Raw genomic sequence first — 13,119 nt, 5'->3', positions numbered from 1 at the left:
TAGGATTAGGAAGTGCTCGGTTATTATTTAAAAATTAGAATTACTGCAAGGATTGGTTCATATTTACTGGTTTATTTAACAAGAAAGCATCCCTTGTGAAGGTGGTAATGGATGCTCCCCAAAGGAATGGTACGATTAGACACTAGGGGAAGGGAGGAGTAGAACAACTGCTCTTTTCACCCCTTAATTCAGGCACCCCAAAAGTTCCACCATTGAAAAAAGTTGTTATTAGACTCACATTCCATCTGTGTTATCATCCAATTTATAAAAAGCCTCTTCCGCTTTGGATTGATCCTGTGCTGCTTTCTCAGCTGCTTTCTTTTCTATTGCAAAGCAGACACATAATTTATTTTAAAGAACCCATCTTAGAGTGAGGTCTCTCTGCCTCTGAAGATGACAGTCACAGCTGCTGATGAAACATCAGGATAACAGAAATCTAGACCACACCCAAAAGCTCGTTATGGCTTGAATTTACAGGACAGCTTATCAATTTCTAAAACACCACCATTAAGCTATCAGTATCCACTTAAATTCATAATCCTTCCCTTACAATTGGCCACTTAGCAACCGTTCAAAGCTTACAACAGAGTCCAAAAGGTGACATGATCAGATCCCAAATTCTGAGATCTGCTCCCATCCCAGGATCACGAGCCGAGGTGGCGCAGTGGTTAGGGTGCAGTACTGCAGGCCACTTCAGCTGACTGTTATCTGCAGTTCAGCGGTTCTAATCTCACCGGCTCAAAGGTTGACTCAGCCTTCCATCCTTCCGAGGTGGGTGAAATGAGGACCCGGATTGTTGTTGGGGGCGATATGCTGACTCTGTAAACCTCTTAGAGAGGGCTGAAAGCCCTATGAAGCGGTATATAAGTCTAACTGCTACTGCTATTGCTATCACGTGACATTTTGGATGCTTGGCAATCAGCCTGCATTTATAGCGCTTGGCAGCATCCCACAGTTTACAATATTTTTGCCATTTACCTCTGGTTTCTAGCAAAAAACGAAAACAAAAAAACCCCTGGCAAACAATAGGTTGACTTTACAACGGCTATGTTCACTTAATGACCCCCCCCCCAAAAGGTTGTAAAATCATGCGTGGTCATCTGGTGATGTGCTTTACGACTGTCGTGACTTATGACCAAAATTGCAGATTCAATTACAGTTGTAAATTGGGGACTATCTATACTCCCATAAACAACTGAAGATATACACTTCACTTCTGCTATTATTCTGAATATTAAAGAGGTCTCCAAGATCACACATATCACTTATGCCAGTGATGTCAAAAACCTTTTTTGGCTACCGTGCCCAAAGCAGGGGGAGCACGGGGGGGGGGGGGGTGTCGTGCGCCAGCGTGCCACACCCATGCTACGAGCATGACCCCCCCCCAGAGTGCGCACATCCGCGTGATCAGCAACCACCACCCCTCCTTTTGCCACAGTTTTTTTGCCTTCCCCAGGCTCCAGAGGCTTTCTAGAAGCCTGGGGAAGGCAAAAACAGCCTCCCCCGCCCTGCCCCCCCCCAACACCTTCCACTTCCCTGAAGCCTTTGGAGGGCAAGAAACAGATGTACGGGGAACCCGGAAGTTTGGAAATGGTGACTTCCGGTTTGTCGTAGGGCCGATTTTCAACCTCCGGAGCCTTCAGGGGCCTTCAGGAGGCTTACCTGAGAGCTCCGGAAGGCAAAAACCAGCGCTATGAGCAAACCAGAAGTGACTTCCAGGTTCCCCATAAGGCCGATTTTTGACCTCCGGAGCCTTCAGGAGGCTCCCATGAAGGCTCCAAAGGGTGAAAAATGGCCCGACGGCCAAACTAGAAGTGACTTGGCATGCACGCTGGCCAGCCGACAGGGCAACGCCTCACGTGCCCTGACAAATGGCTCCACGTGCCATAGGTTTGCCATCACGGACTTATGCACTATGTAAAATCACAAGAGCCAGAGGAATGCCCACACCAGGACATTCAGCTTTGCACATTCCAAACTGTAGAAATGTAGCTTTCTGAACCAGGTTCGTACATTTGCCATTGTTTCCCCAAATCTCACAAATTTTCTCAGGCATCCTGTCATGTCAGGTAAGAAAAAATGTCATTGTTTTCATTTCATTTCATTCATTGCCACCCACTGCAGTTCTAACGTAGACCAAAATCTCCTCCATTCTTTTAAGAGGAAAGATGCTAATATTCCGTATCATTAAAGCAATCGGCCACCCAGACTGACCTTCCCAGGCTTTCTGGTGGATATCTTTGGCCTCTTTTTCAGGTTTCTCAGCAGCTTCCTTTGCTACCCGTAATGCCTCCACTTGTTCCTCCACAGAATTCTTACCCTCCTGTAATTCTGTTAGTTTTTTCTACAAAGAGAGGAAAGAAAATGGGAATTTTGTCCAAATCCAAATAGCTTCATGAGAAAGCATTACGGATCTGTAACCAATTCCTGCTTGAATTCCAGTTAACCATCTTGCAAGATATGGCAGATTTGTATGGCAATACAAATATGGTTGTATGTACCGTATGCATGGACGCATACAAGTGAGTTGGATTGAGAGACTGACTGGCTGGGCCACTCATTCCCTCATTCCAATTCTCCTCACAGGGAGGAAGGAAGGAGGAAGACACATTATAAATGTTCACCACTTTGAATTGTGTGTGTGTGTGTGTGTGTATGTTGTATTTGTGCTGATAAATAAATAAAGGGAGACTAGTATAGATCTATTTCAAGCTATTTAGCTCTCATCAGCTAGCCATACCCTTACTGGGATTTGAACCTGGGCTATATTACATACTAGGCAGACTTCTTAGCCATTAGGCCACAGGCTCTTATCCGTTATCAGCGAAGCCAGGGTGAAAGGTATCTATTAGATATTTTACAACCCCCGGTATGCCCAAACATGGGAGGAAGATCACTACTTCCATTCTCTGTCCTTCGGCTCGTCACAAGAGACCATCCAGGCAGAAACCCAATATTTTTACTGTTGCCTTTTTGTTACATTTTTGTTAGCTTCTGGTCCTTGGTCGTGCCTCATCATCAGGGTGGGTTTTTGTCTGCTTTCTTCGTGGATGTTTGGTGGTGACATATCCTGTCTGACCAAGGACCAGAAGCCAGACCGCAACTGCACCATTAGCCACTTTAAACCCCTCCTATCCTTACATGAAACACAAACCCCCAACCAATCAGAACACAGCCAAGCTCCCACCCAATCAGCTCAAACCCCCACTGGCAGTTAAAAGGAATGAGACTTCATAGAAACGTTGCCAAGACACTTCCAATTTTACACGGGAGAAAACCCAAATAACCAAAGACCTACATACTAACACCCACGAAAACCTTAGAAAACAAACATACATACATACATATATACATTGAAAATTAAAAAAATGGACAGAGGTAGTCAACTGCTGAGCAACTATTTTGTGTTGACATACATTACATTACATGTTAATAATAACATACATGTCCTACAATATCCAGTTTAAAACTTATATGGATAATCAGCACTTAGGACAATAGAGAGTAGAGAAAGACTCCGGTCTACTGAACATACTGAAGAATAGGGCACACTCCCAAATTTTGCTTTTACAATCACAAAGTATTGTACTTTGAATATTAAAAACCAGTCTAAGAACCCCGACTTGGCCCCTCTCAACATGCCAAAAGTGCTTTGGCAAAAATTAAAATATCCAGACTTACAGCCCCAGCTAACAATAAGCATTTTCTCCACATTTTCTCACCTGTTTTTCCTCTTTTCTCTTACTTGCTTCTTCAATCAGGGCCTTCTTGATTTCAAAGCCTTCTTTGGCCACCTCAGCCATCTGCTTCAGTGCCTCCCGCTCCTTTCGGCCCATTTCTCTGCAAAGGGGCAAGAGAATAGAATGCCAAGGTTTAGGACAAGAGATTGCTCAGTCATGGTATCTACCAGTGGGTAAAAAGAAATTCTAACCTAGAAAAATCTGCACAAGTGAAAAATTCTGCACAGCGGCAGAGAATGGTATGGATGCAGGAGACTGTCTAATAACTTGAAAGCCATTGCTGCTTTTCAAAGTCATAAGCATGGCACATAATTCTCAACACCATATAGTAGTAAATAAGCTAAAAAGAACAGTTATAAAGTTGTGTATGCTGCAAAGCATCACATTCTGCAATTAATTATTATTATTATTATTAAAAGATCAACAGAAAATTTTAAAAAGCAAGCATTGTGGCTGGTTTAAGTTCAGTTCTATTTGTGCCCATCTGCAAAATATGAAAGAAAATTGGGAGTGGTAGATACTATCCTGAGAGGGAAAAACAATCTTACAAGTTCAAAAGTTCAACTGGTGATAGCTGACATTTCCTTTCATAACCATTAGCAGCCAAATTGTGAAGAGAAACTCCCATGACGGTTGTTATGCAAGCATCCATGACAAAGTCTCAAGTTCTAGATCTTAAAACAGTTTGACCAGTTTTTACTGGTCTTGAATGGTGCTATTACTCTCACAACAAAACCCTGTTTTGCATCTCAGCGGCAATTCCAAACTAGATTTTCAGCTCACAAACAATGAATTACAAATGGCTTCAATAGTTCTAGGATAGGCCCATATTACCGAAAGGAGGGTGAACTATAGCGCTGCAGTGGTTAAAATGCAGTATTGCAGGCTGACTCTGCTCACTGCCAGGAGTTCAATCCTGACTTTCCATCTTTATAAGGTCAGTAGAATGAGAACCCAGATTGTTAAGGCCAATATGCTAACATTGTAAGCTGCTCAGAGAGTTTCCCCAATGTTTCCAGCTTCGTAGACTGGCTGGGCCGGGGAAGGCAAGAGGGGGAGGTGGGGGGAGAGAGAAGAGAGAGGATGGTTCTGCACAAGGAGCCAACAAACATGCACACACAGCTTCATTTGCACAAGAGGCATGCATGTGTGCCTGCTGCTCACGCAAATGGCACGCACATTCATCCATTGCTCGCACAAGTGACAATGAGCGTGCGCACATTTGTGCTCACTGGCCATTTCTGTGGCCCGGTTGTAATCCCCTCACCACCCCCTAGTAGGTCATGGCCCACAGGCTGGGGAACCCCGTTGTAAAGTACTATGGAGCAGTATATAAATCTAAGTGCTATTGCTATTACTAACCTGCTCAAGAACAGCTGTTCTAAATGCCTCCCTCTCCCCTAAGTTGTATATTTGATGACTAGTACCTGAGTCTGCTTCCGCATCAATCCTCTGAACAAGGAAGGGGCTTCTTCTAAAACAAGTAATATCTTACCTGCAGGTATTTTCACACATTGTGCCGCTATTGTACTCATCAGTTGTATCACAGCAATCTAAAGGGGGCAAGGGGAGAACTATTATTTGTATTTGTATTTATTAGTTTTGTATGCCGCCCACTCCTGGAAGATTCCGGGCGGCTTACAATAAAAAAGGGAGGGGGGATATATAAGACAATACTTTAAAATTACAACAACATTCATAATTAAAGTGGGGCTGGATACTTCAACAGCCCCAGGCCCGCCGGAACAGCCAGGTCTTATGGAAGGCCGGGAGGGTCGTAAGAGTCCGGATCTCAACGGGGAGCTCGTTCCAGAGGGCCGGAGCTGCAACAGAGAAGGCCCTCCCCTGGGGGGTCGCCAGCCGACATTGGCCGGCAGATGGAATCCGGAGAAGGCCTAGTCTGTGCGATCGAATCGGTCTTTGGGAGGTAATTGGCGGGAGGCGGCCTCTCAGGTAACCAGGTCCGATGCCGTGCAGGGCATACGTCACTTGAGTTCTCCTGTTCAGAGCCAAACAATTCCTTCACAACACGTAGCAATACGTACCGCAGATCCCATCATTGATACGGGAGGAGGGGATGTACATAGGACGGTATCCGGCATTGGCACAATGGAAGCGGCCATTGGGACATGCAGCAGTTCCTGGGGAGAAGGACAATTTGAATTTGAATTTACTTTATTTGTATGCCGCCCTTTTCCCTGAAGGGACTCAGGGCGGCTCACAATTCAAGGGAGGGGAAAAAAAACAAACAAAGTTACAAAACACAAGGCAGTTGTATGTTAAACCAAAGGGGGGGGGAAGGGGGGGCTGGGGAAGAGAAGGAAGTATAAATGAAGCCACAGGTGCAAGCTCTCGAACTATACAGAGCTTGCGTGTGGGTTAATTTATATTAATTTAATTTCTCACAGCTATCACAATTTACTTGCTAAAGCCATAAGGTGTCCCAAAGCTATGACACTGAAATATATAAGAAACAGACTCTTCCATAAATCAAAGCAGATTTTTAAGAACTTCCGGAGATTTAAAAAAAAAAAAAAAAAGACCTGTAACAGTAGAGAATTTGGATTCTATCAATTGATATGTACAATATTATATTTCATTTTAATGTTTTAATTCAAAATTTGTATTTTTTAAGTACAATTATTTTTATCTAGGCCATCTGTGTCCTATTTTACAGTGGGAAGTCACTTACTATCATCTACATCATAAATATTATGGTTTTATGTCTAGATACCAAATTTCAAGAAAATCTTCAGAGATTGGTGTTTAACTGCTTAAGCAATCTTAAAACCTTCTTCTGCCACATATTTCCCAACGACCGATAAGATCGCACAGGGAGGGCCTTCTCTGTAGCCGCTCTGACCCTCTGGAACGATCTACCCCCAGAGATCCGGACCCTACCCACTCTCATGGCCTTCCAAAGGGCTATTAAGACCTGGCTCTTCCGGCAGGCCCCGGGCTGTTGAACTCATGATTGAGTTCCAGCCCCGATTAGACTGGGTGGATGTTGTGGCTTTTTAACCTATGTTTCTATGTTTTTAACTTTTCTTTTTTAAATGTATTGTTGTAAGCCGCTCGGAGTCCTTCGGGATTGGGCGGCCTATAAATTTATTAAACATCAACATCAAAAATCAATCTAATAAAATTAATGGGGATGGGAGCACTTCAAGATCAGTTACTATCCCTTGTTAAGAGAGAGATACATGTTGGTTGATGTGAGATGCAATACTAGCAAACATACTTAGAGCAGTAATTACAAGAGCTGGGATGGGGAAGGCAATATGTGCAAATAAGGCAAAATTTAAATACGCCCTACTTACCTGGCTCATCTGAGCCATCTTTGCAATCACAGTAATCATCATTGACTCTATCAAAGGATATTGTTGCAGAGCCATCAAGACAGGTGAATGATTTTGATTCATCATAGAAGTGATGGTCTAAAAACAACATACACACACTTAGATTTAAGCAAGAAAAAATACTGGAAAAAAAAGATATGTCAATTCAGAAAAGTATTCAGCATTTAATATTCCAAGTCTAGTTAAGTCATTCCATATCTTATATCTATATAACATATTTTAAATGACAAAAAAAAAGATGCTGAGCAGGATGCAATTAGTAATCACTCCACTTCCGTAGCTTATTGTTAGCATTCAAAACAAATCAGTTTTGAGGACACGAGGAAGCTGCATATCTAAACAAACTTCAAACACTAAATTGTTTTCTTTTAAGTAACTCATTTGCTTTAAACCTCTCTTCAGATGACCAGTTTTCTCTCTTATACCTCCATTTTAAATCCAAGAAAACAAACATTGGAGAATTATGGAGGTTTTCTTATACAACATGGATACAATCTTTTGATTTATAATGCAAAAACATAGACATGATGTGTTTCCAACCTCCGATTGCTAGAAATAATGAAACTGTTCAAGTGACACACTGTAAGAGGAGATCAGACCTGCCATTTAACCTACAGGTAGTCCTCGACTCACAACAATTCACTCAGTGACCATTCAAAGTTATGTGTCAGCCTCTACTTTCCTTGCTTGCTATCGGCTGCCATAGAAACGGAGGGGAGGGGGCTTGAGATACTTGGGAGGGGGAATTACTGGTGCCGGAGGAGTTATGAAGAAGGGAGTTTTGTTCTCACCATCTTCTGTGCATGCTGGTGGCCTGGGTTTAGACTTGGTCAAGACCAACCATCTTGCATACCAACTTGATGAGGCTTTTTGAAGATGCACCACACATGACACCTTAGGGAGTTGCAGATTGGACACTGGGTTGAGGAATTAGCAATAACAATAGCAATAGCAGTTCAGCCCTCTCTAAGCGGTTTACAGAGTCAGCATATCGCCCCCAACAACAATCCGGGTCCTCATTTCACCCACCTCGGAAGGATGGAAGGCTGAGTCAACCTTGAGCCGGTGAGATTAGAACAGCCGAACTGCAGATAACGGTCAGCTGAAGTGGCCTGCAGTGCTGCACCCTAACCACTGCGCCACCTCGGCTCTTTGGGGGGGAGGGTGCTGGGTAAATGTTTGATATGTACATATTTGCGCCTTTCTGGCTCAGATCTTGCTTTCCTTTTAGCTGCTTTCACTTCATATCTAGTAAAAGTACTTTATCTCTATTAACGTGGAGTTGAGGTTTCTCCTTCTTGGATATTGAAGGAGGCAGGCCTGACAAAAGTGAAAAAAAGTGAGCTACCACCCTTTTCACACTTATGGCCATTATAGTATCCCCATGGCCATGTGATTTGCATTCAGAGACTTGACGACTCACATTTATGACAGTTGTAGCGTCTCTGGGTCATGTATCTTTTGCAACCTTCTGACAAGCAAAGCCAACAGGGAAACCAGAATCACTTTACTGTGTTGCTAATTTAACAACTGCAGTGATTCTGCAGTGATTCACTTAACAAATATGGCAAGAAAAGTTGCAAAATGGAGCAAAACTCACTTAACGAATTTTTCACTTGGGTCATTCCATGTCAAGTGGTCTGGGACTCTCTGCTCAACCATTACAGATTTCGATTGTGTGAACATGCACACATATCCCCAAGAAACATTAAGTGTTACATTTGCCGATGTAATACTTGCAGAGCCACAACCTTCTACAGTAGGACTCTGAGGTTTCAGCAACTTTGAGACATAATATCTCCGGCAATATTTTGTTGAGAGAAACAAAACTTGGCCATCTCGTACAACTTCTTTGCTCCATTAAACAAAATAATTAAAGTATTCTCATGAGTGATCTCCAGCTAGATAATTTGGAGCAAAGTTGGCCGAAACCTCTGAAACCTCAGAGTCCTACTGTAGAAGGCTGCGGTATGGGGGGTCAAACAAATGACTGTATCTCCGCAAGTATTGCATTGGCAAACCTAACACTTTACCAATGTTCGTTGGGGGCATGTGTGCATGTTCACACCACATTTCATCAAAATCCATGATGGTGGAGCAGGACACTTTTTTTGAAACCAGACCACTTTGACAATGAATGACCCACTTAGCAACATAAACGTTGGGCTCAATTGTAAGTTGAGGACCACCTGTATTATCTGCTTGAAAACTCACTTGTGAGGGAGACCCCCCGTGGACGCTTCACTTCCACAGGATGAGCCAAGCCGGAAAGTGAGAGCACTCCAAGATATAGAAGCAGCATAATGGAAGGTCAAAACCAGCAACTCCTGGAACAAAATGCAAACAAAGGACTTGTTACTCTAGAAACTTCCACTTCTTGGCTGTATTGGTGATTTGACGTTTCACGGCTGTTTTGGATTTTAATTTCTGCAATATTTGCTTTTTATTTTAATTCTGTTTGCCACCCAGAGCCCCTTATTTAGATGAGTGGCCCTATAAATCAAATAATGAACTTTCCTGTTACCATGAATATATGGAGGAGGAAGATGCGGAATATTCCTTCCTCTCATCCAATTTTATTTTAAATAAAACTCTGTATTAAGTTACCCAAGTTTCAGGTAGGATCCTCACATGTGATTTATATTTTTCTCTGCAATCAAAAAAACTCTATGAAACTGATATCCCGAGTGCCTAAAATGCAAGTCCAAAGATTTATTTTCAGCTTCAGAATTTACAGAATTGGTAAATACTTGTGTTCTTGACCAAAACTTGTACTTTTTTTGATATAATTTTCTCTCTTTTTATGACCCTATAACCCTCTAATTCGGGGTAAGGTCCGGGTGATTGGATGGAGCCGAGCTTTTACTGGTCAATGCCCTTCCTGTCTCCTATGCAGAGTTCCAGCAGGTATATTTTTCTTTGCACCCTAGGAAACATCTGCCGCCACCTAGGAATGAACTCCCCACCTTTCAAGTGGGAGGCAAGCGTCTTTACTACTAGGCCACCACTTCAAAAACATATTAAAATTATTCCAGTGTGTCTCCCTCCCACTTATGGTAATGTCTCATCTCAAATTTTGGAGTCATTAAGGACTATCCCAAAACTGAACAAGAATTGAATTGAATTGAATTTATTTGATTTCTATGCCGCCCAATCCCGAAGGACTCCGGGCGGCTTACAGAATAAAAAGAATTTAAAGAATTTAAAAACAATAGGACACACGAAGTTAAAAAAGAAACGCAACAAACACCAATCAGAAGGCCTGCCGGAAAAGCCAGGTTTTAATGGCTTTGCGAAAGGCCACGAGAGTGGGGAGGGCCCGGATCTCTGGGGGCAGCTCATTCCATAGGGCCAGAGCGGCAACAGAGAAGGCCCTACTCCTAGGCGCCACCAGCCGGCATTGTCCTGCTGATGGCACCCAGAGAAGGCTCATCCTGTGCGATCTTATCAGTCTAAGGGAGGTATGTGGCAGGAGACGGTCTCGTAGGTACCCAGGTCCTAGGCCATATATACATTAAGAGAGCTCCTCTGCTCTCCCAAATGGCCTCTACAACTATCAGACTACTCATTGCACGTGGCAGAAGGATGCTAACAAATTTTGTGTTCTGGTAACAATATACTAAGGAACTTAGAATATGCGCAGCATCATAACACTAAGCATTTTTATGGTTTTTCCTATGGCAAGATGATAAAGTTGTAATGCCCAAAATAGAAGCAACTAGGTGTCACCACCCTGGAAAATAAAAGACCTGGTGCCTGGGTATGGCTTCCCATATTCTTCAACTTCCAAGAGCTGACAAAGGATGTAAGGGAATGTTTCTTTTCCCTCAAAAGAGAGATTTCAGTTCATCCTTTAAAATAAATCAAATCAATAGCACTATAGTCAGGCGCTACAAGTTCCTGCAAATAGCAACAGCACATAAACTTACATGCTGGCTTTACAGCACTCTCTGGACAGTTTACCATGTCAGCATATTGCCCCAACAATCTGGGTCCTCATTTTACTGACCCCGGAAGACTGTCAACTTCAAGCTCCCCCCACCCCTGTTAATCAAATGTTGATTATTCCCCTTCCCAACCTTATTGTGCAGTAACTTGCTTGAAAATGGTATTATATAGGCAATGAGTATTTCTCCTATATGTTGAAACTTAGAGTACATGAACTTTAGCATTCTATTGCTTTCTAGAATTTCCTATCTCTACAGCTGATATTTCAATGAGACCCTAGAAGTTATAGGCTAAATTAGAATTTGTTTTTTTAATGGTAAACCACTTCCTTAATGTTGCAAAAAAAAACCCTCTACATAATAATGAAACTGGCAAGAGCCAAATACCTCTCAAGACACTTTGTTGTTTTCCAAACTACCACACAAATCCAGCAACTCCTATAATTCAGAAACATGCACCTCCCACATTCTGAGTTTAAAATTCTGCTACGATGATCGTGACTTAACACGGTCAAGATTCCACTTGCTTCTTATTATCAGTTGCCATTTTGAAGTACAAATCCTCCGTTTGGAGAATTAAGCTAGTAAATTACCATGCAATGCTTATGTCAAACTTTGATTATCTTTCCACGTTCCCAATTAATAGTTTAACTGCACCACCCAGAGTCATTTTGAAACAGCAACTTGTCCAAAACTGTAGCTCAGCATTTTATTTTCAATTTAAACCAGCTTTGGAAAATTAAAAAAAAACCCTGAAATCTCACATCTTTTTTTTTAATCAGCTGAGATATAGTTTTTATAAATTGAAGTATCCCGATAGGCACATAAATAAAAAAAATAAACAACCCGAGGCCAACGGCCTCTCATTCACGTTAGCCATTCTGTTATTAAAAGTTGAGTTCACCCAGAGCTTTGCTATTAAGGACTAAGATTAAGTGTTCATTGATCCGTTTGTAGTAATGTGGCCCTTTGTACCTAAAGGACAAAGAATCGACAATTAAGTATTGCTCTATTTTTATTTTCTTTTTCTTTCGTTTTATTTTTATTTTCTTTATTTCCCTTCTGTAAGCCGCCCGGAGTCCTTCGGGATTGGGCGGCCTATAAATAAAATTAAACTTGCAAACTTCTATGTTAGTCGAATGCACTTTAGGTTTGCTAAACTTTTAAGAGTGAACCATAATACAAAGCCTGAATGGTTTTTTTGTTTTTGCAGAAAGACTGAATAGCAATAGCAATAGCAGTTAGACTTATATACCGCTTCATAGGGCTTTCAGCCCCCTCTAAGCGGTTTACAGAGTCAGCATATCGCCCCCAACAACAATCCGGGTCCTCAACGAGAAGCGTACATTAAAGGCAACAATGGCTAATTATTTTTAATTCTTTATGCTTTCAATTCTTTATGTTTTTAATTCTTATGTTTTTAATTCTTTATGTTTTTAATTCTTTTTTTTTTTTTAAATTTACTTCTGTAAGACGCCCGGAGTCCTTTGGGATTGGGCGGCCTATACTTTTATTAAATACAAATACAATTTTATTAAATGCAAATAATTATCTCAGCCATTTCTAGGCTAGAATTCTGCCGCCCATCCTCTCCACGGAGGGCGAAGGCTACAAAAACCGGCGACCAGAACAGCAGCGGGTTGAGGGAAGCTTGCGGGGGGCCGAGGAGGCTCACCCAGCGGGCTCTCTACCTACGTGGCTAAGAGCGACTAAGGACACCGAGAGCCAAGCAGAGGGGCCGGGCCAGCAGAGCTCCGCGTTCCCCCCCCCCCCCACCCCAATCTCCGGGCAACCCCAAACAGCGGCCTCCGACCGGCGCGGCCCTGCCCGTGAATGCGCCCCCCGCACCGCCGCCCTCCTTACCCGCCTCCCGCCGAAACTCTCGTGGAAAGACGCCCCACCGCCTCGGCACCGGAAGTAAGTGGTGGGACATCCGCTTGCGGAGGGGGCGGGGACTCCAAACGGCCCTTTTTCTCCCAGTCGCCGTTATTTTTTGGCTTCGCGACCATCATGAGAGTGGCGGAAGTGCCTTTCCTTTTTTCCCCTCCATGCGGCGGCCCGCGCAATACGATT

General features: G+C 42.9%; 2 protein-coding genes across 2 annotated transcripts in view; one reads left to right on the top strand and one right to left on the bottom strand.

Annotated features, from left to right (window-relative positions):
• Positions 1-13,010, bottom strand: part of PRKCSH (protein kinase C substrate 80K-H) — a 40,353-nt gene extending 27,343 nt beyond the window's left edge. The window contains exons 1-8 of the mRNA XM_032209339.1: positions 12,910-13,010; positions 9,314-9,426; positions 7,061-7,177; positions 5,786-5,881; positions 5,236-5,293; positions 3,723-3,840; positions 2,215-2,344; positions 239-323 (exon numbers count right to left, since the gene is read on the bottom strand). Coding sequence (XP_032065230.1) covers positions 239-323; positions 2,215-2,344; positions 3,723-3,840; positions 5,236-5,293; positions 5,786-5,881; positions 7,061-7,177; positions 9,314-9,401 — 692 coding nt within the window. The 5' untranslated portion in view covers positions 9,402-9,426; positions 12,910-13,010. The remainder of the gene's footprint in view (positions 1-238; positions 324-2,214; positions 2,345-3,722; positions 3,841-5,235; positions 5,294-5,785; positions 5,882-7,060; positions 7,178-9,313; positions 9,427-12,909) is intronic.
• Positions 12,538-13,119, top strand: part of CCDC151 (coiled-coil domain containing 151) — a 30,296-nt gene continuing 29,714 nt past the window's right edge. Inside the window, exon 1 of the mRNA XM_032209338.1 lies at positions 12,538-12,963. The gene's annotated coding sequence lies outside the window, so the exon portion shown is untranslated. The remainder of the gene's footprint in view (positions 12,964-13,119) is intronic.

Source organism: Thamnophis elegans, chromosome 2 (genome assembly GCF_009769535.1).
Source record: "Thamnophis elegans isolate rThaEle1 chromosome 2, rThaEle1.pri, whole genome shotgun sequence".
NCBI classification, from domain to species: domain Eukaryota; kingdom Metazoa; phylum Chordata; class Lepidosauria; order Squamata; family Colubridae; genus Thamnophis; species Thamnophis elegans.
The sequence above is the reverse complement of the archived record's forward strand: the minus strand, read 5'-3'. Positions and strand labels throughout refer to the sequence as shown.